This window comes from Hipposideros armiger, unplaced genomic scaffold (assembly GCF_001890085.2).
Source record: "Hipposideros armiger isolate ML-2016 unplaced genomic scaffold, ASM189008v1 scaffold_42, whole genome shotgun sequence".
NCBI lineage: Eukaryota > Metazoa > Chordata > Mammalia > Chiroptera > Hipposideridae > Hipposideros > Hipposideros armiger.
Genome location: NW_017731392.1, coordinates 657080 through 683983, shown reverse-complemented (window position 1 = coordinate 683983; position 26904 = coordinate 657080). Strand labels below are relative to the sequence as shown.

General features: G+C 41.4%; 2 protein-coding genes across 2 annotated transcripts in view; one reads left to right on the top strand and one right to left on the bottom strand.

Annotated features, from left to right (window-relative positions):
* Window positions 1–7425: 7425 nt before the first annotated feature.
* Window positions 7426–16435, top strand: ANKRD1 (ankyrin repeat domain 1). Its single transcript, XM_019638978.1, has 9 exons — window positions 7426–7676; window positions 8319–8498; window positions 9384–9521; window positions 9649–9756; window positions 10783–10881; window positions 12429–12527; window positions 12727–12825; window positions 12964–13062; window positions 15558–16435. The coding sequence occupies exons 1-9, from the start codon at window positions 7650–7652 to the stop codon at window positions 15666–15668; spliced, it is 960 nt and encodes a 319-aa protein (XP_019494523.1). The 5' UTR covers window positions 7426–7649; the 3' UTR covers window positions 15669–16435.
* Window positions 16436–22675: 6240 nt separating this feature from the next.
* RPP30 (ribonuclease P/MRP subunit p30) overlaps window positions 22676–26904 on the bottom strand; it is a 33823-nt gene continuing 29594 nt past the window's right edge. Inside the window, exons 7-9 of the mRNA XM_019638999.1 lie at window positions 26804–26841; window positions 26314–26393; window positions 22676–23066 (exon numbers count right to left, since the gene is read on the bottom strand). Coding sequence (XP_019494544.1) covers window positions 22957–23066; window positions 26314–26393; window positions 26804–26841 — 228 coding nt within the window. The 3' untranslated portion in view covers window positions 22676–22956. The remainder of the gene's footprint in view (window positions 23067–26313; window positions 26394–26803; window positions 26842–26904) is intronic.

Sequence of the window (26904 nt, the reverse complement as noted above, 5' to 3'; positions counted from 1 at the left end):
GGGGGGGGGGAGGGAGAAGGAGGGAGAGAGAGAGATAGAGAGGAAGAAAGGAAGGAAGGAAGGAAAGAAAGACAGCGAAAGAAAAAGAGGAGGAAAGAAAGAAACCTTTACCTGGCTGGCCTTCAGCGGAGACCTGCAGTCTGTTGGGTCCCCAGTAATCCCTCACCAACGCCCTGCTGTTCTCCTCCTCCATTAACCTCCCTGAGTATTTTTGTTTTATTCATATTCTAGCCACCTCTTCTTTTTTTTTTTTTAATTTTTGGCAGGGAGTGTACACAGCATGGATCTAGACACTTCTTAACATATATGTTTCTTCAAGCCCGGCATTTAGAAATAAAGTAATAAGTCACCAACAGGTAGAATCTTAGAAAACTCATCTTTTAAAACAATATATTGTTTTGGTGACATTAAAGGAGAGAACGTGAAGAAAGAAGTCAGCTGTTGACTTACTGTAAGACTTTGAATTTCACCATTTGCATGAGGTCTATTGGATCTCGTGACCCCAGAGGTTTAACAAACGTTCAAGCTGGCCCCTGAATGTGTGTGTGCTGACAGAGGCCTACAGTGTTACTACACTCTCATCAGAAACATCCTACCACTTCCAGTTCGATCTTGGCGGCTTGGCGAGAAAGCAGGTCGCGGGGTAAGCCATTCCGGCTGAGTGCTTCTTTCCCCAGCCTCTGCCCAGCTGGCACCATCGAAAGTGGACGCAGCTGAGAGAGCACTGCCCGCAGGAGCCTCATTCTGTGGCATTCCCGGGGCTCTGGCGGAGCTCTGAACACCGGCTGGCAGGGAGGGCACTGTGCCCGTAGACAAGCTGGCTCCCTGACTTCCGGCCCCTCCCTGTGACCCCACGCTGGGGCCGCCTTCTTTTTGTTTGTTTTTTATTAAACACGCGTTTATTGAGTGCCTACTATGTACCAGGGACGGCTCCAAGTGCTTGGCATACATCAGGGAGAGAAACGGACAAACAGCCCTTGCTCATGGAGCTTAAGGTCTAGGGCAGTGTGGCAGTGAGGTTTTAAGTGTCAGGATGTTTACAAAGGGAGGTTTTAGTCTTTAAAGTAAGAGGGTCCTGCCTGCCTGAACCTGACCCTTCCTGATGAACAAGGAATGGACTCAATGACCACTCAATGTTTTTACTGGCCTGAAATGTCTCTGATTCCCGAAAAAATTATACTTGCGATGTTTTGCAGTATTTTCTCTTTTATTAGGAAACTCGAAACTACACCAAGAAATTTTTTTCCAATACTCCTTACTGGGAGTCAGAAATTGCATTTTAAAAATAATTTTCCCCTGCTTTAATAAATTGGCTAAAAAGGGAAAATGGATTTTCTTTCTATGTTTGCAGTCACAGAAGCACTTATCTCTCACCCCAAGTGGATGTCCTATGTAATTGGATGTGAAGTAATTCCAAAGTTGCATCAAAATCTTTCAGAGCATTACTATGACAATCAGACTTCTTTTTAAAAAAACCACTTCAATGCAAATTCTCCATCATCCTACTGTCCATTGAGTGAAATTTCATCTCATGAAGTAAGTTCAGCTTTTCAAAAAGTTTAGGGGCAGGAGAATCATTATGCATTTATATTAGCTGATTCTCCCACACACCCATTCTTCTCAAAGTTGTAATAAGAAGTCCACTCAACCTTATCACAGTCTCAGAAAGTTGACTGTTAAAGGCTCTTACTAAGACTATTAAGAATTAATGCAGGAACAGCCGAGTGGTGCGGTGGTTAAGGCTGGCTTGGGATGCCAGAGGGCCCCGGTTTGGATCCCACATATGAGGGCCAGTGACACTGCCCTCTACAGCTAACATACTGAACAAAAGCTCAACCTGGAGCTGGGCTGCGTGAGTCATGGTGACAGCGTAGGCTGCAGCCCCTGCTGCAGTGGGTTGCCATGGGCTACTGTGTGTGGCCAGCAGCCAGCGTGAGCGGCCATCCAGAAGCCGGTGACTGATCTGCCTCGCCCGGGAAGAGCGCAATGATGGTGCCAACTTGGGCCAGTGAAGCAACGTCCTCCACAACCAGACTGAAGAACAAAAGGACAGCAACTTGTCTGTTCCCCTTCCCCAGTTCCCCAGCGCTGTTCCCATCCCCCAATTCCGCAATAAAAATCTTCAAAAAAAAAAAAAAAGAATTAATGCAGGGGCCTAAAAAAAGAACCCATTGTTTGGGGAAATAAGAATTTTTATATAAGGTCACTGACAGCCCTTCCTGACCTTTAATCACTACCTTTTCTATACAGATTCCAGCAAAGGCAAGAATTTGGGCAGAGATTCTCAGAGAGCAAGGAGGAGAGAAGCCTTATCAAATCTCTAAGGTCTGGAAAGTTTGGAAAAGCATATTCAAAATTACCATTGCTTTGATTGGGTTCAGGCTTCAAGTTGATTTTGACATTTTTATTCATGTCAACAGAAGGTGTGTGAGTTTCATATTTATCAAGTGAGGGCCTTAAAGACGGTTGAAACACACTGGGCTAATGAAAGCTTTATGGACCATTTCCTATTTCAGAGGCTTTGGAGAATCAATTCCGCTGTCCGCATGAGCTGCTTCAGTCATTAATGTTTTGATTCAGTGGTTTGGGGGCCTCGATTAAACTTTAGGGCCCCAGAAATCATTTCATTCTAAGCTGTCTTTTGGTGAGTTGAGGATTTGCGATTCTAAGAGGAGAGGGGACTTGCTCAACTAGACACAGGGCAGAGCCAGGATTAAAGGCCAGATTCCCTAATGCCTCATCATCCCATGCCCTTCATTCTTCACAACTTCATGCATACACTGACTTCCCTGACCCTTCTCGGCTTTGGTGGTACAAGTGTGTTATATTAATATGCAGTTCTCCTAAATACTTCAGTAGAACTGTGAAAACGCCACAAGAGCCGGAGACTTTGTCTCTTGTGAGCACAGGTATATCTCCACTCTGGGAAAGTTCCTGACACCTGGTAGAGCCAAATAAATATTGAATGAGTAAATTGTGTGTGTGTGTGTGTGTGTGTGTGTGTGTGTGTGTGTTTCCCATAGTCTTAGTAAAGGGAAAGCCTTTAACAATCAAAATTCTGAGACTGGGCTAAGGATGGCTTGACTGCCTATTACAGCTTCAAGAATAAATGTATGCATATTTACATATATATCCTTTTAAATTTATACCCTGTAGTGCTATTCTCAGTGCTGAGTGGAAATTAGAATCAACTGGAGAATTCTTTGTAAATGACAATACCTGGACCTCAGAGTAAAGATTCAGGTTTCATCTACCTGGGGTGAGACCTGGGCATCAGCACCTTTTAAAAGCTTCATAGCTGATGCCAAGATGTACCCAGACTTCAGAGTCACTGCCCTGGGAAGGGTTAGCTCACATCTGAGGTGCCCTACCTGGGAGATGATACTTGTGGTTAGTTAGCATTTGAAAGATGCTAATGAGTTGCACATGCTCCACATCTTTACCTCTAGTAATAGAGGATTGTATGTTAATTAGCATTAGAAATGTTACAAATTGTCATTGGGAAGAGGATTTGAGACATGTGGTTGGCTAGAGAAGAATATAAGACTCCTGCCAGGCGTCACTAAATATTTTGTCCCACTATGTGCCAGGCACTGTTCCATGCCTGTTGGAGTCCTAGGCCTATATAGCAAGTGCTAGGACTCTGTCAGATCTCAGGCTGGGCCATATACAGAAGGTCCTGTCATTTGAAGGCTAGAAAATTCGCTGAAATCCGTTGCTAGAATGTGGTTTCCTTTATCCTGAAGTGAACCTTTTATGCGGACACTGTTTGAGGGCCTAAGTGAACAGGGGGCTGTCTTCACTGAGTTTACAGAAGAGCCCGTGTGACTGTGTGTGCCTATTGACTGACACAGGCTCATATGTGTGGCAGAATTTAAGGGGAGACACATTATTTACTGTAACAAGGCATGCACTGTAAGGTCTGGGGGGCAAGTCCTACAGCTTTTGCCTACCTCTAACGCTGGAGCCCGCCGATATCCGCAAGCAAAGAAAGCTTGTACTGAGTGGCTTACAGCCATGTGCTTGCATCTTCTGTCCCAGAGCGCTGGGAAGAATAAGACATTAATCTTGACTCTTCACTTTAAGAGATGAAGGCAGATGCCACAACCCTGCTCAAAAATGTCTCAGTACTTTGGCTTTTCAAATAAATGCAGGTGATTCCATTCCTGGTTGGCGGGGGAGAGGAAACAACCTTGAACCTTGTTTGTTTCACTTTTATGACCTCCCTTTGGCATTTGCAAGTGTGTAACTGAGCCATGGCTTGGCCATAAGGATACTTGGATTCCTAGTCAGGCAAAGTCAGCTATTTCTCGGAGCCAAGGAAGGTGAATAGCTGGGCCTGGGGAGGCTATTAAGAGCGATGGCAAAATGAGCAATTTTAAGTGCAACAACGGAACAAGGTGTCTTCCAAGTCAGAATCTGGCTCCGGGCCTTGGGGCCCTTCCTTTTAGTATAAAGGTGGGTGTTCTAAGGACAAGGAGTGTTAATAACAATAAAATTTTATGTGCTACAAAATGCCTTTGACAGTAGCAAATAAAAGTGGCTGTTTTGGAAAACAGCCTATATGTCCCTAGATAGGAGAGTGGTTATATAGGCAATAGGATAGCCTCACATGGAAATAAATCCATGAAGTTGTTTCAAATAATGAGATGGATTTGTTTGTGCTACTTAGATGATCTTTAAGACATATTATTGAGTGAAAAAAAATCAAGTGCCAAGTCAACACTCAGTGAGATTACAATCAAGCAACATTCTGTGTTATTTTAATTTTTAATAACAAATTTGTACATTACTTACATAATTAAGAAAATATAAGAAGAAAAATAAAATGCCTGAGTAGAAATAGCTTAACATTTGGACAGATGTAATTGTCCTGGGGGCCGAGCCATGGCATGTGAACACAGATGTCATCTGGGCACGTCTTTCAAATCCTGGGTGACAGCAATAAGTGCTTCAGGTCCTGCTCCTCTGCCTCAATTTCTCCAGCTGTAAACAGGATTATCATTCTGGACCCACTGAAATGCACAAATCCTGCAGGAAGCGGGGAAAGGCTCGTGGGGAAACTCTGGCAAAGCTCAGGGACCATTCCCCTACTCATTCTGGTCGCCGGTTGTTGACACTGGGTTGCTAAATAACTGTAGAACCAACTTGGAGCTTCGTTGCCTTAATTCATCTTGATAAGAAAAGGTTATGCCTTAATTCATCTTGATAAGAAAAGGTTATGCCTAATTTGAGGAAGCCAAATACACAAATTTCAGAATTTATCCCACTATGGGGATTTTTACGGGAAGAAAACTTGTTCAAAACAAGTGACAGCGAACTTGCCTCTAGTTGAGTAGCTCTGTTCTCAGTTTTGATGAAGAGGAATGATTTGGAAATACAATTGTGTTTTATGTGTTGTTGGGAGTTAAATGTATCTAGAACCTTTTTCTGAAAAGCAAATCCTCTCATGTTTTCTAGTGACAAGCTGCATCAACATGGGGAAAAGGGGAGTGGAGGGGCCCAGCTGTGATTTTGCTGGCCCTGAAGATATCGGAGGATCTGCCCAGTTCACTCCTTTCTTTAAGTTCAGCTCATTCCAGCAACCTTTCCTCAAGTGTCCTCTGCAAAGTTTTCTTCAAGACTTTCTGGAGCCTCCTGTACAGCACCAGTCAGGGGTAATTAAGTGACTGGAGGAAGGGATGGGCATGGTGAGGTAGCCTACCAACTTTCAATTTACATTCCTTGAGACGATTTGAACAATGAAGAGCCTTTTAACCATTGTGGTTGGGCCCTGAGTGGGTCTAGGTATGAACTGCCCTAGAAAATCTGCTCTGGACTCTGCTTCTGTTGGATGGAATCAAAACTATTAAACCTATAATAGCATCCACCAACTAGCTGTGTATCTACAGCCAAGTTACTTAATGTTTCTGTGCCTCAGTATCCTCTCTGTAAAATGAAAACATTGGTCTTGCTTGAACTTTGAGGGCACTCACAGCTCTGGGATTCCATTATTCAAGACCCTTAAACAACCCATGACCCTTCCCCAAAGATATATCTCCTAACAGTTTAGGTCTGGCCTGGAACAAAAGGCATAAGAAATATTAGGAAAAGCTTAAATGGTTGCTTTTCACTTAAAGAGATCAATGAACATGTTCATAGCTATCTCCACTTCAAAGAAAACACCAGGAAACTTTCTTTAAGTAAAACCCTTTTTAGTTTAGACTCTAGAACATTAGGAGACCAGAACAGCTATGGGAGTTACTGGGAGGGTCCCTCTTTGCCAATGTTTGGTTTCGGGAGTCAATGTCTCATTTTGCAAGTTCCAGAAAAACCATCCATGGGCTGATCAGTTTAAGGGGGTTAGAAGAGAATAGCAGCCATGTCTGTTGGGTGGGTAAGTTTGAGGAAGTGACAGACACAGAAAGGTCAATACGACATCCTAAAGAACACTCCTCTGATGAACACTCCCTTTCTCTCACTCTTTCCTCCTTCCGTTTACTGAAAAAAAAAAAGGATTTTAAATAGCTTTGACGATATAGTAACCCCAGTTTCTCCTTGAACTACAAAGACACCTAAATGTTTTTACATAATTTAACACCTCAGAGATGAGAAACCAGCAGAGAGATCTTTTTCTCTCTTTCCCTAAGTGAAGCTGTCCTTCTCTGGCAATGTATTTCAAGCCTGATGCATCAGAATTATCCGAGTGCTTTGAAAAACACAGATTCCTAGGGCTCACCATCAATCAACTCAGAATGCCTGGAGGTGGGGTCCAGGGGTTTGGATTTTTTACAAGCTCCCATAGGTGAGTCTTTTACCCATTCCATCTGAGAACTTTGGCTCTATGGCCTAATCAAGGTCATACCGTGGCTAAAAAACTGATTTCACATAATCTATCTCCAGACCATTTGGATCCTTTTTGAATAAAAATTGTTCCAGTAAGTACACTGTTTTAGAAGACAGTAAGCATGTCATATGCTAATTATGGCCAATGACACCATCAAACAAAAGTGCATTACTGAGTGCTTTCAATTTCTTATAATGATGGTAAGTAGGCATGTCATGGGGCCTTTTTAGCCCCAGACATCACTCCAGAGAATTCCAAACAGATATAGACAAGGGCCATGTGGACTCGAATCCTTTGCTCTCAACATGTTTACCCACAGGAATAGGATGTCCTGAAGCAACACTTCCCCCAAGTGAAGTGTTGATAAGTCCGGTTATCAGAAAGATATTATTGGGAGTGTGATATGCAGGGTATTTACATTTTCTTGATAGGGTCAGTCATATGAAAGCTGACAAAGAAAGAAAGAGAGCAGCATTGTGGTGCAATCTCAACAGGCAGCTGTCCCCTGGCTTCCCGATAAATAGGATGACTTGCATTGCTGAGCGCTGTGGTCACTGCCAAAGGAATGGCCCTCTCACATTTCATCTTGATTCACATATTCAGTGAGGTTACTTGTCATCCCCTCCCTCTTCTGCTTCCCAGACACTGAGTCTGGAATGAAAATTCACCTGCCTCTGAGTTGGCCACCGGTGGGGGCTGGGGTGTTACTTGGGTTCCCAGGTTGGAAGATTATCTCACCCAGCCCTAGCTATATAAGCTCAGCAGGGCCAACTCAAGAGAATCATTCCACAGGAGAAAACATACAGACGAGCTTCGGGCCAACATGATGATGCTGAAAGTAGAGGAGCTGGTATGTAAGACCCATTATTTTTACTGGTTCAGTCTTAGTTTTTATTTGAAAATTGAAATGTCCTTTTCTTTCAGGCATAATGCACAAGTACTCTGAACATGTCATATATGGAAAATGGTTTATGTGATGAAATAAGTGAAATTGGGAAAACGGAGCTGGCAGTAATGAATTTTCTACCTATTTCCTCTTTATTATCTTTTCCTTTGGTTTTATTAGTAAAGTGTAGAATTACATGTAGTTATTGAAATGCCTTAGGGAAGAAGATCTATTGCAAGAACATATGTTTGAAGACTTTACAACTCAAGGCCTAGAGCCATCAAAAGTACCTAAAATGGAAGAATTTTAAATAATCAGAGGGAGGTTGTAATTTTCCTGGGAGAAATGTGACCAAGCTGATTTAAAGTAGATTTAAACATATCAATCTAACCTAAACCTTGACTTAACTAAACAGCATGACAGGCACCTGAAGGCAATCCTGGCAGAGAACAGCTGCGCGCTGCAGCCTGAGGTCTGGCGGTGCGCTGCATGGAGGTGACTGTCACCAGGGAGGGAGGACCAGGAGCCTCCTGCAGCATCCTCTGTGGAGAATGAACCCAGGGTAGGCCCTGCTACTTCTGACCCTGCCATCTTCTTCCCTCATAGGTCACAGGGAAGAAGAATGGCAGTGGAGCCACCGGGGAGTTCCTTCCGAAGGATTTCACAGATGGAGAGTATGAAGCTGCTGTTACTTTGGAGAAGCAAGAGGACCTGAAAACACTTCCAGCCCACTCCATGCTCCTGGCGGAGCAACAGTGGAAACTTGAGAAACAACGAGAGGCAGAGGTAAGAACCTTCCGTGGAATTCACTAGTGGGAGGTTGGGGATGGAGGTGTCAAAGAGGAAGGAGGAAAGAAACAGAATGCCACCATTCCAGAGATGCTTCTTTACCAAATTGGAACCCAAAAAGAGGCAACTTCTATGGGACAGGTTATGGGAAATAATTCTTTAGCAAGACTATGACCTCCGGATTCTGAATCAATGATTAAATATTCTATGACCATGTTCTACTTGAAAGATTTGGAAAGAGAAATGTGTCTTGTGAATTTCTCATGTCATGTGCCATCTAGTTAATCCCAAGCAAGGGAGACCTCTCTTTCTCGGTAATGTGGTTTGTGGTCCATTGATCGTTGTTTGACTATATCCGCTATCTGTGTTGACAGTATCTGTGCTGCTGGGTGAATTTTCATTACTTACTAATCACAGACAAAACATGCATTCATTACCTGTAGTCCCAGGATAGTCTGTTTCATGGGCTATGATTATTGGACCACCTGAAAGAGACTGGCCCTGATATTTCAAAGCTTAACATTTATTACTGGATTCTTTTGGGTTAAAAAAAATTCTTGAGTATGATAAAAAAAAATTTCAACGGAAATCTAGGATTTATGGCAGTAATTACAAAATTATCACTTGGGGACTAGATCCTATCTTCTCCAAAGCTCATGCTACATGTAAGAGAAGTGAAGATAAAGGCAGTTAGCTGAAACATTAGACCCCCAAATACCTGAATAAGAAACCACTGAATCCAAACCAACTATCTAATTTTTAAAATTTTTTTGCTGAAGCTGTTCCCATACTCATCTCAGACCTAGCAGATTTTGTTTAGACACAGCCAGACTGCTTGTCAGTAGAACTCACCGTATTTTGAAATATGGATTTCTTTTTCAGCTCAAGAAGAAAAAACTAGAACAAAGATCAAAGCTTGAAAATTTAGAAGACCTTGAAACTATCATTCAACTGAAGAAGAAGAAAAAATACAGGAAAAGTAAAGTTCCAGTGGTGAAGGAACCTGAACCCGAAATCATTGTAAGGGCTATTTGGTTTTGTAGTGTTACACGTCCAGCGTGTGTGCTACAGGGAAATAAGTGTCTGTGGAGGGTTCAATTGGATGCTGGAATGCTCATGGTAACTCGCACACTATTTTTCGCTTTAGACAGAACCTGTGGATGGGCCTCGGTTTCTGAAGGCTGCCCTGGAGAATAAACTGCCAGTAATAGAAAAATTCTTGTCAGACAAGAACAATCCAGATGTCTGTGATGAGGTAAGGCTTATACAAAGCACTGCAAAATCCAGCTCATTAATTTTGTGTTTCTTATGCTTTACTGCAGGCTTGCTAATATGGTGCCAAAAATCAATCCACCTGAAACAGTTTCCCCAGCTGTTGCTGCATATGTCAGCAACAGAAAAGGAGAGTACCATGCAGGAAGAAAAAAAAAAAGCTGGATTAGTGCTATAGATTGGATCCTTTTCTGCACCCTCATATATTTTTGGCTGATTTTTCAGATCGTCTTTAGCTTCTTACATCCTTGGGACAGACTTTTAATAAGGAAAGGCCAATAAGTCACCTTTGCAGAAGCACCATCTCTGATTGGACCCAAAATATCAGTTCTAGGCAGGGAATCTGGAGACTAGAGTTCAAGTGCCAGCTCTTTTACTACTTTGCCACTTGATCGTTAGCAGCTAATTTTCACCTTCTAGACCTCAGTTTCCTTATCGGTAAATAGAGGGCGCTGGCGTGATATTATGCCTAAAGTTGTTCCAGCTTTAAAAATCTATCATCCATTCATATGAAGCCAATTTACCAGAAATCACTAATCGTTTTTGTATTCTTTCCCCTGTGAACTGAAACGGGGGATCATTTCTGAAGTTGAACTAAAAATGAGCCTCCCATTTTCTTACAAATGAATTGAATATTTTTTGATATTCAACATAGCAACAGTCCCAGATGGAAGAATACTGATCTTCATGGCAAACACTACACAAACAATGAAGGTGTAAAATACAAGAAAGGGAAAGCCAGCATTTAGGCAGTTTTGAACCTTCAAGTTCACATCCCTGGCGCTTAGAAATGCACATGACAGGAAGCTCAAATCTCAGTTGCAGGATAATTGTTCTAGTTCTGCTATTTTAGTGAATCTGACATTCCTAATTCATAAAGCAGCATTTGAGTTTCTATCAATTAGGTCATCAGAGCCTCCAGATTCATACCTCCTAGAAAGGATTTATGCACATTTTTATATGCATTTTTTCATCTCTCTCTCCCTTCTTTTAATCTCTATTCTGACAGTATAAACGGACAGCTCTTCATAGAGCGTGCCTGGAAGGGCATTTGGCAATTGTGGAGAAGTTAATGGAAGCTGGAGCCCAGATCGAATTCCGTGATATGGTAAATATATTTCTTTGCTTGGAAATAAGCCAAAATGAGTAGACTATATGAAGCTCAGGAAAACCTACAATGAAACACTGGGCTGAGTGGATTGAAAATTGATCTCAGAGAACTAGGCAAAAGCTTATTTCTCCGAGCAAAGGAAACTTGGGAGATGGGACTAGGTCATGTGGAAAGTATTTTCTATATATACTGAAAAGGAGTGTTCCAGGGAAAAGAAGGAAGTGAACACTGTTGAACAGAATTCAATATCCTCATCAGAGAGTTGGGTCATTATCAAGTCAGTAGCATTACTGAGAAGTAATACAGTCGACACTTGGCTTTCAACATCCCTGTCCTTCCATTATACATGGCCTTCTGCTGGTGGCCCCCTGGCTGCCAACAATGAATCAGAATTCTCTAGCTGCACACCTTATATGATAGATGCCGAGTGCCCTCGATGAGATTTGGGGCTAGGCTGCACACTAAATGAACTGCATCTATGAAAGCAGCTGCTATTCAGACCTCAATAATTCAACCACTGTGATTTCTACAAAGACCAGTATATAGCATATTTTACGAACTGAAATTGAGCTGGGAAAATGCTTTATTTAAATTCATCTCAGTTTGACTTTATAGCAAAGTGGAAAAGGATATGAAAAGCGTTCAAAGGATTTGGCCAAAATTGAACCCAAAAGACAAACACACAGAAAAACAATTTAAAGAAACAAAAAAATAAAATTTGCATGGAAAGACACTAAAATTCATGAGTGTGGGGTGTGGAAGGCCAGGGATATCCGAAACAAATCAGGGAGGAAGGAATCTTCTGAGTAAGTGCAGTGTGTAGTGACCACAAGTGATGACAGTCACGATAAGAGGCTGTGCTGGCACAAATGATAGTAGAGAACCAGCAAGAAATGAGGAAAAAAACAAGGACACAGGAAGAGGTATCAGATCCAGATTAAAAGCTTTTGGAAGGGACCACTTTTATTCTGCCAGAATTTTTAAATACATTTGTCTAGAACTTTTGAGTATACACATATTTGGCAAAAGTGGTTCAAGTTCCAGGCAGCTGTGGGTCTGAATATCTATTCTGCCACTTACCTTACTAGCTATTTCCTTGGGCAAGAAAGTTGAATAGTTTGGAGCCTTGTTTTTCTCATCTGCAAAATGAGCCCAGTCACCCCTAACTCATCATGTTGCTGGGAGAATCAACACGTCTAGGGTATGTAGCACCATGTTGGCACAAAGAAATTCTCAGTAAATTATAGTTCTTATTCTTTTTAAAGGTAGTTATTCATTTATTAAGAATTTCCTAATGGTGCACACAGATGCACACATATGAGTCTATATACTTACATTCACATACCTATAGTTTAGCTAAAACATTTGGCAACGAGCCTTCAACTACAGTAGCTGCTGGAATCGGCGATGTAGACAAGGACAACCATTGTTATTACAGATGCCTTAGGAAGCTTTGTGTTCCTGGGCCTTAGAAACCAAGTATGAATCCCTCTGACCAGGGTCTTCTTTACATTAAGTCATGTCCTTTTACTTTCCGGTTATAGCTTGAATCCACCGCCATTCACTGGGCAAGCCGTGGAGGAAATCTGGATGTCTTAAAATTGTTGCTGAATAAAGGAGCAAAAATCAGTGCCCGGGATAAGGTATTTCTCCTCTTCCTGCGCTGTCTCCCCCCATCCTCCTCGTCCCTTTCCCTGCCTTCTTCTTCCCCCCACTCCCGAGCCCACCTCTCCATGCTGTGCGAGGCTCCACAGTGGCCACTCCCCGCCCCACATACCCTGGGGTCTGGAACAGCCCCTATCCTCTCGCCCAGCAAATCAGCAGCGTTCTTTAATTTCCCAGTTGCTCAGCACAGCGCTGCACGTGGCGGTGAGGACTGGCCACTACGAGTGCGCGGAGCATCTCATCGCCTGCGAGGCGGATCTCAACGCCAAGGACCGAGTGAGTAGTCGCGTAGAGGTGGGCCTCCTGAAGCTTCGCTCCTCATTTCTTTGGAATCGCTCCCTACATCGGGTACACGCTCGGGACCCACTTCCTGTCCTCAGGCCCATCTTTAACCTGTTCACTCTGCTTCTCTAGGAAGGAGATACCCCCCTGCATGATGCCGTGAGACTGAATCGTTACAAGATGATCAGACTCCTGATTATGTATGGTGCCAACCTCAACGTCAAGAACTGTGTAAGTGCTCCAAAGAAGGAACCCGCTTGCAGGCTTTCTACTTTACAAAAGCGCATCTCACAAACCTGAAAATAGTCCCACAATGGTAGTATTTCAGGGGCCTTCGATGGTTCAAATGCCCCTGTCAATCTCATCATGACACTGCGTACCTTACTCAGGTCACCTGGTCAGAGACAGGAGAAGCCATAGTGATTGCTATGGCTTCAGTATCGAAGTCAGAGACAGTGTCTAGTAAGCCTTAAAATTTGGTCTTGAAAATAAAAGACGGTCAAACTGCTCACCTTCACAAACACAAGTGCCATCTGCCTTGGCCATCCCTGGCTGAGCAAGGCCTGGGGTGTCAGGAACACAGACACCCACCATTCCTGAAATGGTCAGTGCAGCCAAGAGCCAGGGAACACGAATCAATCCAGAGGTAATCTGAGTAACTCTGAGTAGTCCTCCCCTCCTTACAACATGACATGCTACCACTTTCTTCCAGTGGGAGCTGTGCTTTTGCCTATATTTTTGAGATAATTTCCATCTATTCTCCACTTTAGTTTATCTGGACATCCCTCAAAATAACTTCCTATATTTAGGCTCTGAAAATGCTTGTATAAGTTCCTTCTACAAGTACGTATTAATTTAGCTTCATCTGTAAGCAGGAAAGATAACCAACTTCCCATGGTCCCAATTCCCAGGCAAACATCATCTAATATAAGCTTTAAATATACCACCCAGAGGAATGGGTGTAAATTACTGAAGAAATAACTTGAAAGCTTTTGGAGAATCACTTTCATAAAAAAGAAAAAGAAAACGCCAGTGATCATATAATGTGAATAATTTCTTCTTATTGTGTTACTATGAAACTGAGAGGAATATTTTATCACTTAAAAAAAAACTGGCTTGGTAACAGGAACAAAGACTAAATGCAAGGAATAGAGACTGCTTAGGGTATTAAAGTGTTAAAGAGTAGGGTTCCGTTATCCTTGATATTGGGATTGGTTTTATCTAATAATTTCAATAAAATATCAGAAAAAGAGTAGATTCAATGAAATCTCCAAAGCTGCTGAAAATATGATGATTTTTTTCTCAGTCAGTGAGACAGTACCAGCAGAAATAAATAGCATACTGATTTGGGGAGAATGTCTAAGTAGCCAGAAAATCAGGAGATAGATTTCAACAGGGAGGAGGGCAAGGAATTTATGGAAGAATAGCCAAAAATATACACATAGGGCTCAAGGCTCTGAGTGTCTGTTAGACCCAGGCATAAGCATTCTGAAACTATTCATGTCACTGACCCAATGAATCAGTGTTCCTCCAAAAGACCAATAAACTATTAGACACCCTCTTGAAGGGGATTGGAAACAACACGCACAGTGTTATTCTATTGTTGTCCAAAACTCTGTCTTCATGTCTGCTGATAAGTGTTTCTCAAGGAAGAGGCTAGAGGTGGGAAGTTCCAAAGTGAAGGTTACAGGGCCACTAACTCAATATGCACAGGGTAGGCAGATCATATAAATGACTTAAGTGGGTGGCTGTGGAGGTCTGTGCACGTAACTTTGAAAGGCAGAGGCGCTTCCCCAGTCCAGTCCATTGTTGCTGTAAGGAACCGCTAGTATCATACTGCCAACTCTTCAGACTTTTTTCAAAGATCACAAATTCAGTTGGGAAATCTCTAATTCCCAACTGTTGCCAATTAATTCCAACTTAAAAAAAAAAATCTAAGCTCTGTTTGGGCCAGAACAAAACAGGTCTCTTCACTGGTTTGCGTCTCAAAGCTGCCAGTTTGCAATCTCTGGGTTAAAGAGATGGAAAAATTCAGGACTTCCCATATTTAAAGACAAGAATTGAGAGGTGACATGGTTTTAATTTTTGTAAATATCTTGAGACATGTTCATAAGGGAAAAAAATTGGGGTCTCAAAAATGTATTCACATATCTCTGATGTCACCTCCATGAAAAATAAATTTATGGGCCAACTGAATGTAACTCCCGAACAGTTGTGAAAAATCTACCCCCTGGAGCAGTAATAGTACTGAGAAATACCTGAGTACTTAAGCCAAGGCGTCGAAGCAGCTTGATTACCACCAGTTTATATCAACCAAGGAATCATTTTCCAAATTGATAGGAACTGGTTTTTTACAACAAGGTCAAAGCTACCACCCTGTGCTTATTCTGCAGCATCCTGGAGACTATGGAGGCATTGTTTGAACCTCAAAATATCTTGGGGTGTTCTTGCCATTTTGTGTCTAGGGACTACAAATTTTTATCAATACCTGAAATAGCCCCAAGGAGTGGGGGGTATTGCTAATCTGAAATGACAAAAGCATTCCTGTGAGAAACAGTGAAGGACTGGTTTGAAAATAAACTGCCAATTACTCATAGAGAAAAGCATGAAAGACTTCAATACCATACACCTACCTACCCATCACCTCATTAAACACACACACAGAGAATGTGAACTTACAGATGCCTCCCATCTGGAAGTCAAATGTCCTCATCTGTTTTCACTAGGCTGGGAAGACGCCGATGGACCTGGTGTTACACTGGCAGAATGGAACCAAAGCGATATTTGACAGCCTCAAAGAGAACTCCTACAAAACCCCTCGCATAGCTGCGTTCTAAGAGAAGCGACGACAGCCCCTTTCATCGGCGGCTCTTCACCCGCATTGGGAAGGCAACAGCCCCGAAGAAGAGCAACTAGTTATAAAACCCAACCTCTCTTTATCAACCTGTTGTCAAGCTGCACCTAATGAAGTTTTGAGAAAGCACGGGGATATAGGTATTGAAATTCCCCTTAGTGAAACTCACTCTATTTATTTGTATTTATTCCTGTTTATTTATTTATTTTTAAGTGTACTTCGATGCCACCGATACTCAGATCCTTTATGGTCATCCATTGGGTGAGCAAAGCTTGGTTCATATATAACACTTCAGAGCCTTCCTGTAGATAGTTAAACCGTGTTCATGAGCAGTGCTCTCAGTACCTACATATGTATCACCTCACGCATGTGGGCTATTTCAAGGGTGTTTTTAGAAGACAAAGGTGATGATTGCAGCCCCTCTTTTGATTCCTGAAGTCTGAGGCAATGGAAGGCATGCAGTGACAGAAAAAGAAACAGTAGAATGAAAGAGATTCTATGAGAAGGACAGGACGACCAGCATTTTTTCCTGGGCCTCTGGTATTTCTTACCAAGTCGCACACTGCACCAAGGGGAAGGGAATGTCACGAGTGTACGTGGAGCGTGGTGGACAGAGTGGGCAACTGGGCCGTGCAGAACGGAATTTGCTCAAAAAAGATGAAAGCAACTGCCAATTGTAAATGTGTAAATGTATAGTATGTCATATGTATATTTTATATTCATAATAAAAGCAAACAGATTCTAAACCTCTTTCTAAGTACTTCTCTTAGTGGGAAAGAGCCATGTGAAAAAAGCCATTCAGATGGGGTTTTTCTTAGTGTTCCAAGTTTTTCAGATTAGGAATGTCCTATAGAGCAGTGCTTCTCAGTATTTAATATGCATACAGATCCCCTGAGCATCTTGTTAAAATGCAGATCCTGATTCTGCCAGCCTGGGGTGGGACCTGAGTCTCCATGTCTGACGAGGCCCGAGGTAACGCAGAGGGAGTGGTTAGGCCACCATCACACCTTGAGCAGCAAGGCTGTGAAAACCTTAAAGGTACAAAGGAGTACGCGGTCTTTGGCCCCCAATGATGGGGCAAAGGGACCCCTGGTGGGCAGAATTATTACTGCAAGTTAAACAAGAGCTTCCTGAGAAGTTCCATCCAGACTCCACTAATGAAGTTCAACAATTATTGTGGACAGTGGCTGGCGGACAGGGTCAAAGACCTCCCACAAGAAAACACACCTGGTCAATGATTTCTGACCTCCAAGGATTCTGTTGCCAGGTGCTGGTCCAGGTGCTAAGACCTGTGATGAGAAAACCAGACTGTCCCTGCCCTGCCTTCCCAGAATACATGAATACTAAAGAAATAATTACAGAAATATACATAGTAAATATCTGTGGTAAGAAAAATGAAGCAAAACATACAGAGTGCTGTGAAAGTCTAAGAGGTGGGGGCACATCATTGGATGAGGGAGGGGATTTCTACGAAGACGTCTTTGAGGCGGTGGCTTTTCAGGGGACTCTCAAGGGCAACCTGGAGTTCCTCAAGCACAGAACGTTCCAGGCAGCAGGGAGGACACAGGAAAGGGCAAGGTCATGGGACAGGATTGGCACTTGAGGAAATGTCTGAAGGCCAATGTGAAACACTAGCACTGGTAACACCTCCCAAAAACCTCATTCCAGACAGGATCATACACATAACCTCTTAGCTTGGCCTCTACCACGGAGACTGTGTCCAAGCACAGTCCATACCCAGGTCTCCCAGATCGCTGGCCATGGACACACTTGGAATTGTGAGGATGATCTGAAACATTTTTGAACCTTTTCTGTCTAGTCTCCTAACAATCCACAGTCCGAGTCCCAGGGGGCATTGGGAGCTTCCTTCTCTGTTCTCTGTCCCCCCCCACCCCAACACACACACACACACACACTCCCTTGTACCACCCCTTCACCCTCCTTCTAGGGTCCTGGCTCTAACCCCGCAGATCCTTAAGGCTCAGGGTCCTTCCATTTCCAAGTAAAGCGCCTACAACACAGGCAACATTCCTGTTGCTAACAATGATGACTCCCATGGCATAATCTGGGTGTGTGTTATTATGTGACCGAGTTCTTCTCTCTTTATGATGTCTTCAAGTCTCCTCCCCGCACGAGCTGGGAGGCTACAGAAGACAGGAAGGGGTTAAAGCCCTTCTGGGTCTCCATATAGAAAGATGTGCGCTGGTACAGAGGGAGAGGGCATGGGAGTCAACACGCAGTAAGCCCCACAGAACAAGGCCACCTAGTAACCTCTGCTAACGGGAAACAAACACTTCGAGCAAAACTTTCCAGTTTCAGCCACACACACACACTTCTTTAAGCTCCTGGTCGCCCCACCTGAGCCAGCTCTTTGCCCACAAACTGTCTTGTGTTCTTAGAACACAAGAGAACATCCCACTAGCCAATACGCTCCCGGAAGTTGTTCTCAATATTCTTTGCCTCGCCCTCTCTTTAAATCAACCACAAGGTTTTTGCAGCAAGCGCACTGCCCTCTGATCTGTCCACTTCCTCTCACCCCAGGGCCACTCACTCCCCTAGTTCAGATCACCATGACATCCCCCTGGATTACTTAAATGACCCTCTCTGGACTCCCAGCCTCTGGTTTACTTCCCTCCAGGCTGTTCAAGTTGCAGCCAGAGTGATTTTTCTAAAATGCAAAACTGGTCAAGTCACTCTCCTCTTTAAAGGCCTCCAATGGCTTCCCATTTACCTCAGGATGAAAACTAACGTTTTCAAAAATCCTAAACGCTGTCTGCTGTTAACTCTATTCTTATCACTTTCCTAGCTACACTCCAAATTTTGTCTGTAATGAATTTTCAGTTCCTTAAAAAGCCCAGGCACCTGGTTTTGTTTTTACATACTGTGCCAGCTCCTGGAAGGGCCTGCTCCCCACCCCAACCCCACCCATTGCAGAAACTTTTCCTCATCCCTCTCCTTCTAGGTTAACTAGGAGTCACCCTGGACGCTTAGACTTTGTGATTCCCCCCATGTGTATTCCTGTTGTCCTTTATTTTTAATCCATGTCGTAACATCTATCATATTGCCTTTATCCCCCAAATGAAAAAACTTCCTGTCTCCCCTTAAACAATACATACTTATGAAGTATTGAAGCCAATTATACAAATGGATAACGAAAAAAAGCAAACATCTCCAATAATCGTAATTTCATAGCTCTCTGATTATTTCTATGATTACATATCGCCACTGTACATTTAGTTTTATAACTTTGTTTTCAACTGAACGAATTATTCTATATATCTTTATAAACGGTATTCTTATGTTTCGATGCACATTGGATTTCACTAATCCTAGTATTGGGCATTTAGGTTGTTTCCATTTTTCCATTATTTTACACATGATTACAAATATTCATGTACCCTTTATACCTAACCAATTATTTCTAAAGAAATACATTTACAGAAGTTATCTATAAGATTGGTATCAAATTATACCTTCCATGTGTTACTGCCTTTCCCCACAGTCAAGAAAACACTCATTTTATAAATCTTTTATCTTTTCAACCAGATCAACAAAAGATATATTTTTGTAACTTTCCCCCAATTACTAAAAAAAAAGCTCATGTTTACTGAGCTTTTCTGGGCCAACTTTCTTTGCCCAATTTTCTATTAAGTCAAGTTCCCTGGAAGCAGCACTTGAAATGAGGATTCTTGTGATTTGTTGAGAACAAATGAGAGAAACAGGACAGGGCAGAAGAAAAGAGGCAAAGATGTGGTTTTGAGAAGTCTCTTCTCAGCCTAGTTCCAGCGAAGTTCGGAGCATAAACTGTACCACCTGGACCCGAAGGCTGGTCTCAAATGCCTGGCATCAGACACCGGCCGTGGGCCAACCTCAAAAGGTGGGAGAAAAACTTCCCAGGCATCTTTGGCTAAGGTGGCTTCCAGTAGGCCAGGGCAAACCTCTGAAGGATGAAGATAAACCATTAGTTCCCCACATCTGAAGCAGCTAAGGGATGGGTACATCAGCCTGGTAAGAGGGATCTGGGTGGACACGAATGGGCTTTGTCATGTTGGATATGTTTTCAAAAAAAAAAAATTAAAAACCTTTAGGATGCTAAACCTCTCTGGAAAACACATTGTAAATGTACTTTCCTAGTTGTGCTTTTCTAACAGAATACTTTCATAGAGACAAAGCAATCAAGCTTTTTATATTTTCTGGCTTTGATGACCACATTTCAGTGTTCTAATCCAAGCTTATTAAAAGACTTATCTATATTTTCCAGAAAAGTGTTTCTTTAATCCACCTGAATTTACTATGGGTGTGGATTGAGTATGAGATAGGAATTAGATTTTTTTTCCCCCCATAACTGATAGAATGATAGCTGATAGTAGGTGCAGTCTACGACAGGTCTTGCTCTAAGCCTTCTACAAATATTAATCTACTTAACCCTTGCAATAATACCACAGGTAGGGAGAACAGATGAAGTGAGCCACAGAATGGTTATGTAATTTGCCCAAGGTCACAGGGGTTAAGTCTTAGCAAGTTGGGATTTTAACACAAGTAGTGTGTTTTCCGTTTTTGCACTTAACTGGTATGCTGCATCGCCTCTCCTACGTTAAGTAACCAGTTGTTTCAGTACCACTTACTGAACAATCCATAACTTCTTATAAGTGAGTGGTTCTGGACTCCCAGCTCTTTTATTCATCTGTAGGAATTTCTGCACCAATTATCGTTTTAATTACTAGAGTTTTGTGGTGTTCTGTAATATTGAGCAGTACAAGTCCCACCCATTGTTCTTCTACGAAATTTCATAGCTATTCTCATATTCTTTCAAAATACCAAGTCTAAAGCCCAAGCATATACACAAGTAAAAACCATACTTTTTCGTTAAAGTCATAGAGAATTTGATGTATATGTCTCCTTCCATGTATTCCATTCTTCATAATTTCACTTATTTTAATTTAAGAGTTTTATTCATTATTTCCTACATATTTCTTGGTAATTTATGTCTTTGTGAATAGGGTAATATTTTATAACACATTAATGTTAATTAAAATTATTGGCTTCTGTGTATTTATTTTACAATGGGCTGCCTTGCTGAACTTTTATTCAAGGTATGGTCATCTTGTAACTGAGTCAGCAGTGGCTCATGTTCTAACAAAAGCACCCATCAGGAGGAACCCGGCTGGCTGCCATTCACTGGTGACCAGCCATCACGCCCTCCTGTTTTGAACAATGGGATAAGCACAGATTCATAAATAGAAAGCAGGCACAACTGCAAATATATAACAAATGTGCATAAACTAAGAAGCATCTGTGTTTCTGATCTTCTCCCAGTTGCTTCTCGTTTTTCAAGAAGATAGTCACACCTGCAATAACTTTACCTCCTTTCTAATATAAGATGAAAGTCCTCAATATTATATCTGGTGCAATTGGGGCTAATATACATATAGTCAGTTGGCTGAAAAAGTAGATTAAGGTGGAGCATCAAAGAAAGTCAAACATACGAGATCATTCCCTTAAACATTTGAGCTTAAAATACATAAATGTACACTCACGTCAAAGAAAGGTCAAAGCCTGTTTGTGTGAGCAATAATGGATGCAATAATGGGAAATCCAGGGGTCTTTTTTGAGTTCTAGTCTCTTTAAAGAAAGAGAACTTAAGACTCCAGTGAAGCAATCCAAGTGCAGATTTTTACTGGATCTCTCCGAAATCTTAGTTATCCTGCTCACACCTTTTTTGACAGTTCTTTTTAATGACTCATCTTTTTTAAACCTTTCAAAAGCATCAACTTTAGTTTTCTTGGGAAGTCTTCTTTTTGCCCCTCATAGTTCATCAGTTTTCATAATTTTTAATTAACTTATATAATTTTACATTGCTAACTACGACATAAACAGACTTGTGTGTAAACACACACCTAACTTTTGGTCAGTCCAACTGGGGCAGAGGCAAAAGCAAGCCTTCCTTAAGTGGCAGGCTCCTGTGTGTGGGCCCAGCGGCAGTGGCCATCAGTTTTACGGAGGAAATGGAGTAGGCTAATCCATCAAATTGCTCAAGTGGAAGTCAGTAAAAAATGCTTTATTTTTAGAACCACCATGGTTAATATATACAATATACAAATATACATATATGAACATATATATGTGCATGAAATAGACTTCTACTTTTGCCAAGGGTTTTTACTGTTGCTTAATTTTTAAATCAGGAGTGAATTTTAAATTTTATCAAATGTCTTGTTAGCATCTATTAAGATGAATTTGATTTTTCTCATTTGACCGATTAATATGATAAAGTACAGTACATTAAAAAGAACTGAAATATCCTTACATTCCTAGAATAAATCTCACCTAGTCATGGTATACTCTGTTTTAATGGCTTCTCTTTACTTTTTATTTAAGTATCTATATTTATCAGTGAGGTTCATATGAAGCTTTCTCTTTTATAAATTATCTTTCCTCTGACTCACTCTTCTTTTTCAAGTTTAAAAAATTATTTGTATCAACATAGCAAACATGAAGACATTTGCAAAAAAAGGCTACTTCTATTTAATATAAAGATGCTGCTCTTAAGAAAGTTATTTCCAAAGTTGGTTAAGTCCAATGCTTTGGTTTTCTTAATACAACTATTGGAAAAAATCAACATTAGGTTTTCAGAGGCTTCCAACTCAAAGGAGAGAATCCTATTTCAAGGTCCTCATGGAGGTAAGCAGCAGCAAAGGAAAAAGCCAGGTGTGATTTTATGTGCATGTTCCCTCTCCTCCCACAAATTTTAGAGCAAGTCCTTTTAGAAAGAACTTCAACTTGATGAATATAATGAAAGAGAGGCTTAAAACAAGAATAGATCAACTAAAGCCAACCTTTTACAGTAAGTTTTAGCAGTCCTCAAAATAACCACTTTTTGAGTAGGAATGTTAAAAAATAATGCATGTTAAATAAAGCAAAAAAGAATGTTTTTAAATGAACGAGAAACATTTTTAAAGAGGCTCTTGAGATACTAAAACATCTTTTAACTTCATTATACCAGCCATTTTATCACTTACACAAAGAATATAAGCTGGACTCCGTTTTTCTCTTAAAATATATTTAAATTCATTAAGCTGAGTCTTTTTTTTTTTTAATGCTTCCTCAGGTTTTGTTTGTTATTTTAAGGGCTTGCCTAAAATTCGTTTCGATAGACTACTGATTTCTAGCTCCATGTGAAAACAGCAACCCAAACAAAGGTTTTATTTCCACTGTGGCTGGTGGGCTACAAAAGGGAAGAAGGGAGCACTGACAGAGGCTGTGAGGTGCGTTCAGTCCTCACACTTGGCTTTTTTGCAGGCTGGGAGAGAATCATCATCTCCTTCTGACGGCCGAGGTTTCTTCACTGTGGAAATAATTCCAAAAGCAGTTTTCCTAGTTTCTGTAAAACAAAGAAGGCAACCACAGTGCCTGAAGTTAACATATAATTTAAAGAGGTGGCTTAACAAGTATCACCGTGTTGCTTTGGCTTATAGCACCAGTAAATGATAAAACCATAATGGACTGGGAGCGCTGACAACAGTTACTGTTGTTATCCCTCCCCCCTTCCCCATTGTACAAGTATCAATGTATTATTAACACCTAATTCATTCCTAAGGATTACCTCAAAGGTAAACATGCAGGGCAGGTTATATCTAATGGTTTGCCCTTCGCATCTGATGCAGCCAGAACCCAAGTCCGAGGCCTTGTACAGAAAGTGCTATTACATTATGGGAGGAAGAAGGATGAAGCAAACAAGCACAACAGTCAACTGTACTGCCCCCACGGTGGTGTGTGTGCTCACTTCTTCTCTGTGCTCCTTGCTAGCTCATCAATGTACCCCTGAAGAATCAATCATACTGTGCTGCCAAGATCCAGCAATGCCTGGTTATGTAACAGGTGTTAAATAAACACTTGTTGGGTTAATGAAGAAAATCAATCTCACATTTATTGATCTCATATATTGGTGTTGATGGAAAAAGAATAGGATTATTAGATGTTGAGGTCAGATTGGCAGCAGAGTTCAACTTAAATGTGGCCAACTTCTGCTAAAAAAATCTACTAATAGGGCGGGCACTGTGTCATCTGTAGAGGGTACAGAGGTGCCTAACAGTGCTTCTTCCTACAATACACTGAGATTAAATGTATCAGGGGCAGATATAATAAAAATGGAGGTACCCACAAGAATTCACTCCGCCTGGGTGAATCAAGGAAGGTATCATAAAAGAGGTGACACTAGAAACAGGAAAGAAATAAAAAATAGATATATGTAGAAGTATTCCTTTGCAAAGGCATGAAGAGAGAGGTAAGAAGAACCTAGTATGGTTAGGGGACAACATGGCTGGTGTGACGGAGGACTGTGAAAAAATTAGGGGGAAACAAAATTGGAGGCGTAGCCTGTGAAGGGCCACAGTTCCACCAAGAGATTCAAACTCAGTCCTTAGGAAGCGAGAAGAACTAGGGAGAAAGAGAGAGATCCACTAGCTATGAAGGAGGTCGAGTCAAAAGAACTCAGTGAACGTAAGTTTAAAGAATTACTTCTAATTTCAAGTAATACAGTGAAGTCAATTTTAAAGAGTTAAGCATTACTCTTTCATTTGTCAGGATTAACTTAACAAGTGTACTATGTCTTTTAAAAGCTTTTTAATTTATAAAACGGACAAAGCTACTCTCAAGGTCATTAAAGTGCCAACATAATCAGAGAGCCTCAAAATAAGTAGAAATTGCCAGTGACTTTGCAGTTTACCACATGAAAAATGTTGCATTTAGAGATGTTTATTTGTATCACTATGGTTCTGAGTAAAAGTCTAAAAATCAGTTGAATAAAAAATATAAAAATCAAATTGTGACAACCAATACTGTGTAACAAAACAAAATGCATTAGTTTCAAACTTCTTTTAGTTCTGCCTCAGAAATGTTCCATCTTTTAGTGTATGAACATCTAATTCTTAAGCTAAGCTGACAACTTTAAGCAGGACTTTTATAGTTATGAGATAAAGTAACTTTTAGGGTAAGTCTTTTAGAAATAAATTTGTTTTTTGTAATAGCAGGAAGTTACATCTGTGTAGGGCTTTAGTTGACCAAGTGTATTCACATTTGGTACTTCCTGCACTCATCCTGCCAAGGAAAATCTATAACTATCTCTAAAGGACTTATTGATGAGTGAACTATTTTTTTTGTTCATGAGGAACTAAGGCAGGAGTCCCCAATGGGTCCATCTTGGTCCAATGGCTGACTGAGGATACCAACCTCATCCATGACCGGCCGAAGCCTCTGGCCTTGAACCACTTTCTTCTGTCCCTTCCCCACCACCTCCTTAGCTGCTATTCAAGGGTTTCTAGAACTCCACAGGACCCATCTAAGGTTGATTCCCTGTGGCAAGCCCCCCAGTGTTGAAAGCCAGCTACTAGTGTCCCAAGTCTTCTGTTTTCCAGGCATCCACTCCTGCATTGCTTTCAACAATTCCTCTCATGAGAAGGTTTCCAGACCCTCTAAGAACCTATTAACTGTCTTCCGGTGGTGCTCCAGTGCATGGCTGTCTTTCTTAAATGTGGCACTAAGGACGACACAGGTGCTAGCTGGGGCTTCATCGGCACAGAGGACAATAATGAGGCTCTGAATCCTCTTGCCTCAGAATCCTTTCTTTCCTCTACTGTAACCTAAGGCTGAATTAGCTACTTAGGAATACACCACACAACTGTCTCATTCTGATTCCAGTATCATCTAAAACCAGGGTATCTATAATTTATCTTCTAGATCAGGGGTCGGCAAACTGTGGCTCGTAAGCCACACGCGGCTCTTTGGGTACGTTTCGTCTCAAAAGTTTGCTGACCCCTGGAAGAGCCAATCCTGTCCCTCACAACAATTTAAAAATTATTTTCGAGAGTCATAAAACAAATGAAATCACCATTATATGAATAACAGCCTTTAAAAATTTTATAAATGAAACTATGATAGTTTTATTTTCATTTTCAATTTTACTTCAGAGCCACATGTACGTACCCAAAGAGCCCCATGTGGCTCATGAGCCGCAGTTTGCCGACCTGACAGCTCTTCCGTCTCAAAAGTTTGCCGATCCCTAGTCTAGGCATACCAAATACTTCTAATTCAATTTTTATCATCTAATAAATAACAAATTCAATGGCTTCTAGTAATGGAATTAATGTGGAGGCAGATATACATAAATGAAATGTGAGTAAAAAAATGTATAGTCTGCACTGCTTGAACATGTAAACAGAAAATGAGAAAAGAATCACAAGCTGTAATAAATGTGAAAAAGTTACCATTTGAGTTAGTTAGTTGGCGTCTGAAAATGTGTTTGCTGTTTCTGTGTTCTTAATGATGCCCCTCTGAAGAGGAGGGAGGAGACAGGGGAATGGGCAGGGACACACACGCAGGGCTCGAAAGAACACATTCAGTACTCATTTCTGTAACACAAACTATATTCATTCCACAAACTAGAGAAAGTCAAGTCTGAAGTGAAGGGCAGGACAGCACTGATTGGTATGGTCAAAACAGGATGAGAAAAGATGACCCTAAAGGAACTCTGCAGGTCAGGATAATACAAGTAGATACGGCTCAACTGCCTGACGAAAAGGGCTGGCTCTGCACATGCCCATTCAGTGTTGTTCCTGGGAGAACTTGCTCACCTCCGTGCAGAAGCACTGCTCGGCAGTGGGTGGACACCGCAGCCTTGGCATCGCTTTCAGACAGTCCAAACAGCAGGCCCCTGGGGGATCGCTAAGGATTTCAACCCAGAGTCAGCCCAGGACATGAGACTAACACAAACATAACTGACGATGCCAATTCACCTGCTCACAGATCGAGAGGGAGACTTTAATTCTACTGCTGTAGAATTAGCATTCTTAGCCCAAATGACACACATCTGAGAAGAGGTTCATTTAACTGTAAGCTTTTATAATATAGAATCCCTTCTCCTTGTTCTCCTTTTTATATCTCAGCCTTAACCTAGAAAACAAAAGACGAAGCTCTCTACAACATGATGTAATTTTTTTTGAAGTTATTTGGCAAGCTTACAGTAAAAGGTTAGGAAAAATATCTTGTTAAAGTATAATATCATATCAAATTACAAATTTCCTAAAAGACAATTTCAATAACTTTTTACTCAGAAAAGGATACAAGTTTGCCACGTCATATGGGCCTCTTATTTCTAAAGGCTAAAATAAAATGAACAAAAAAATAGATGTAAGTTATTCATAACATTTAAATTACTTTGGTTA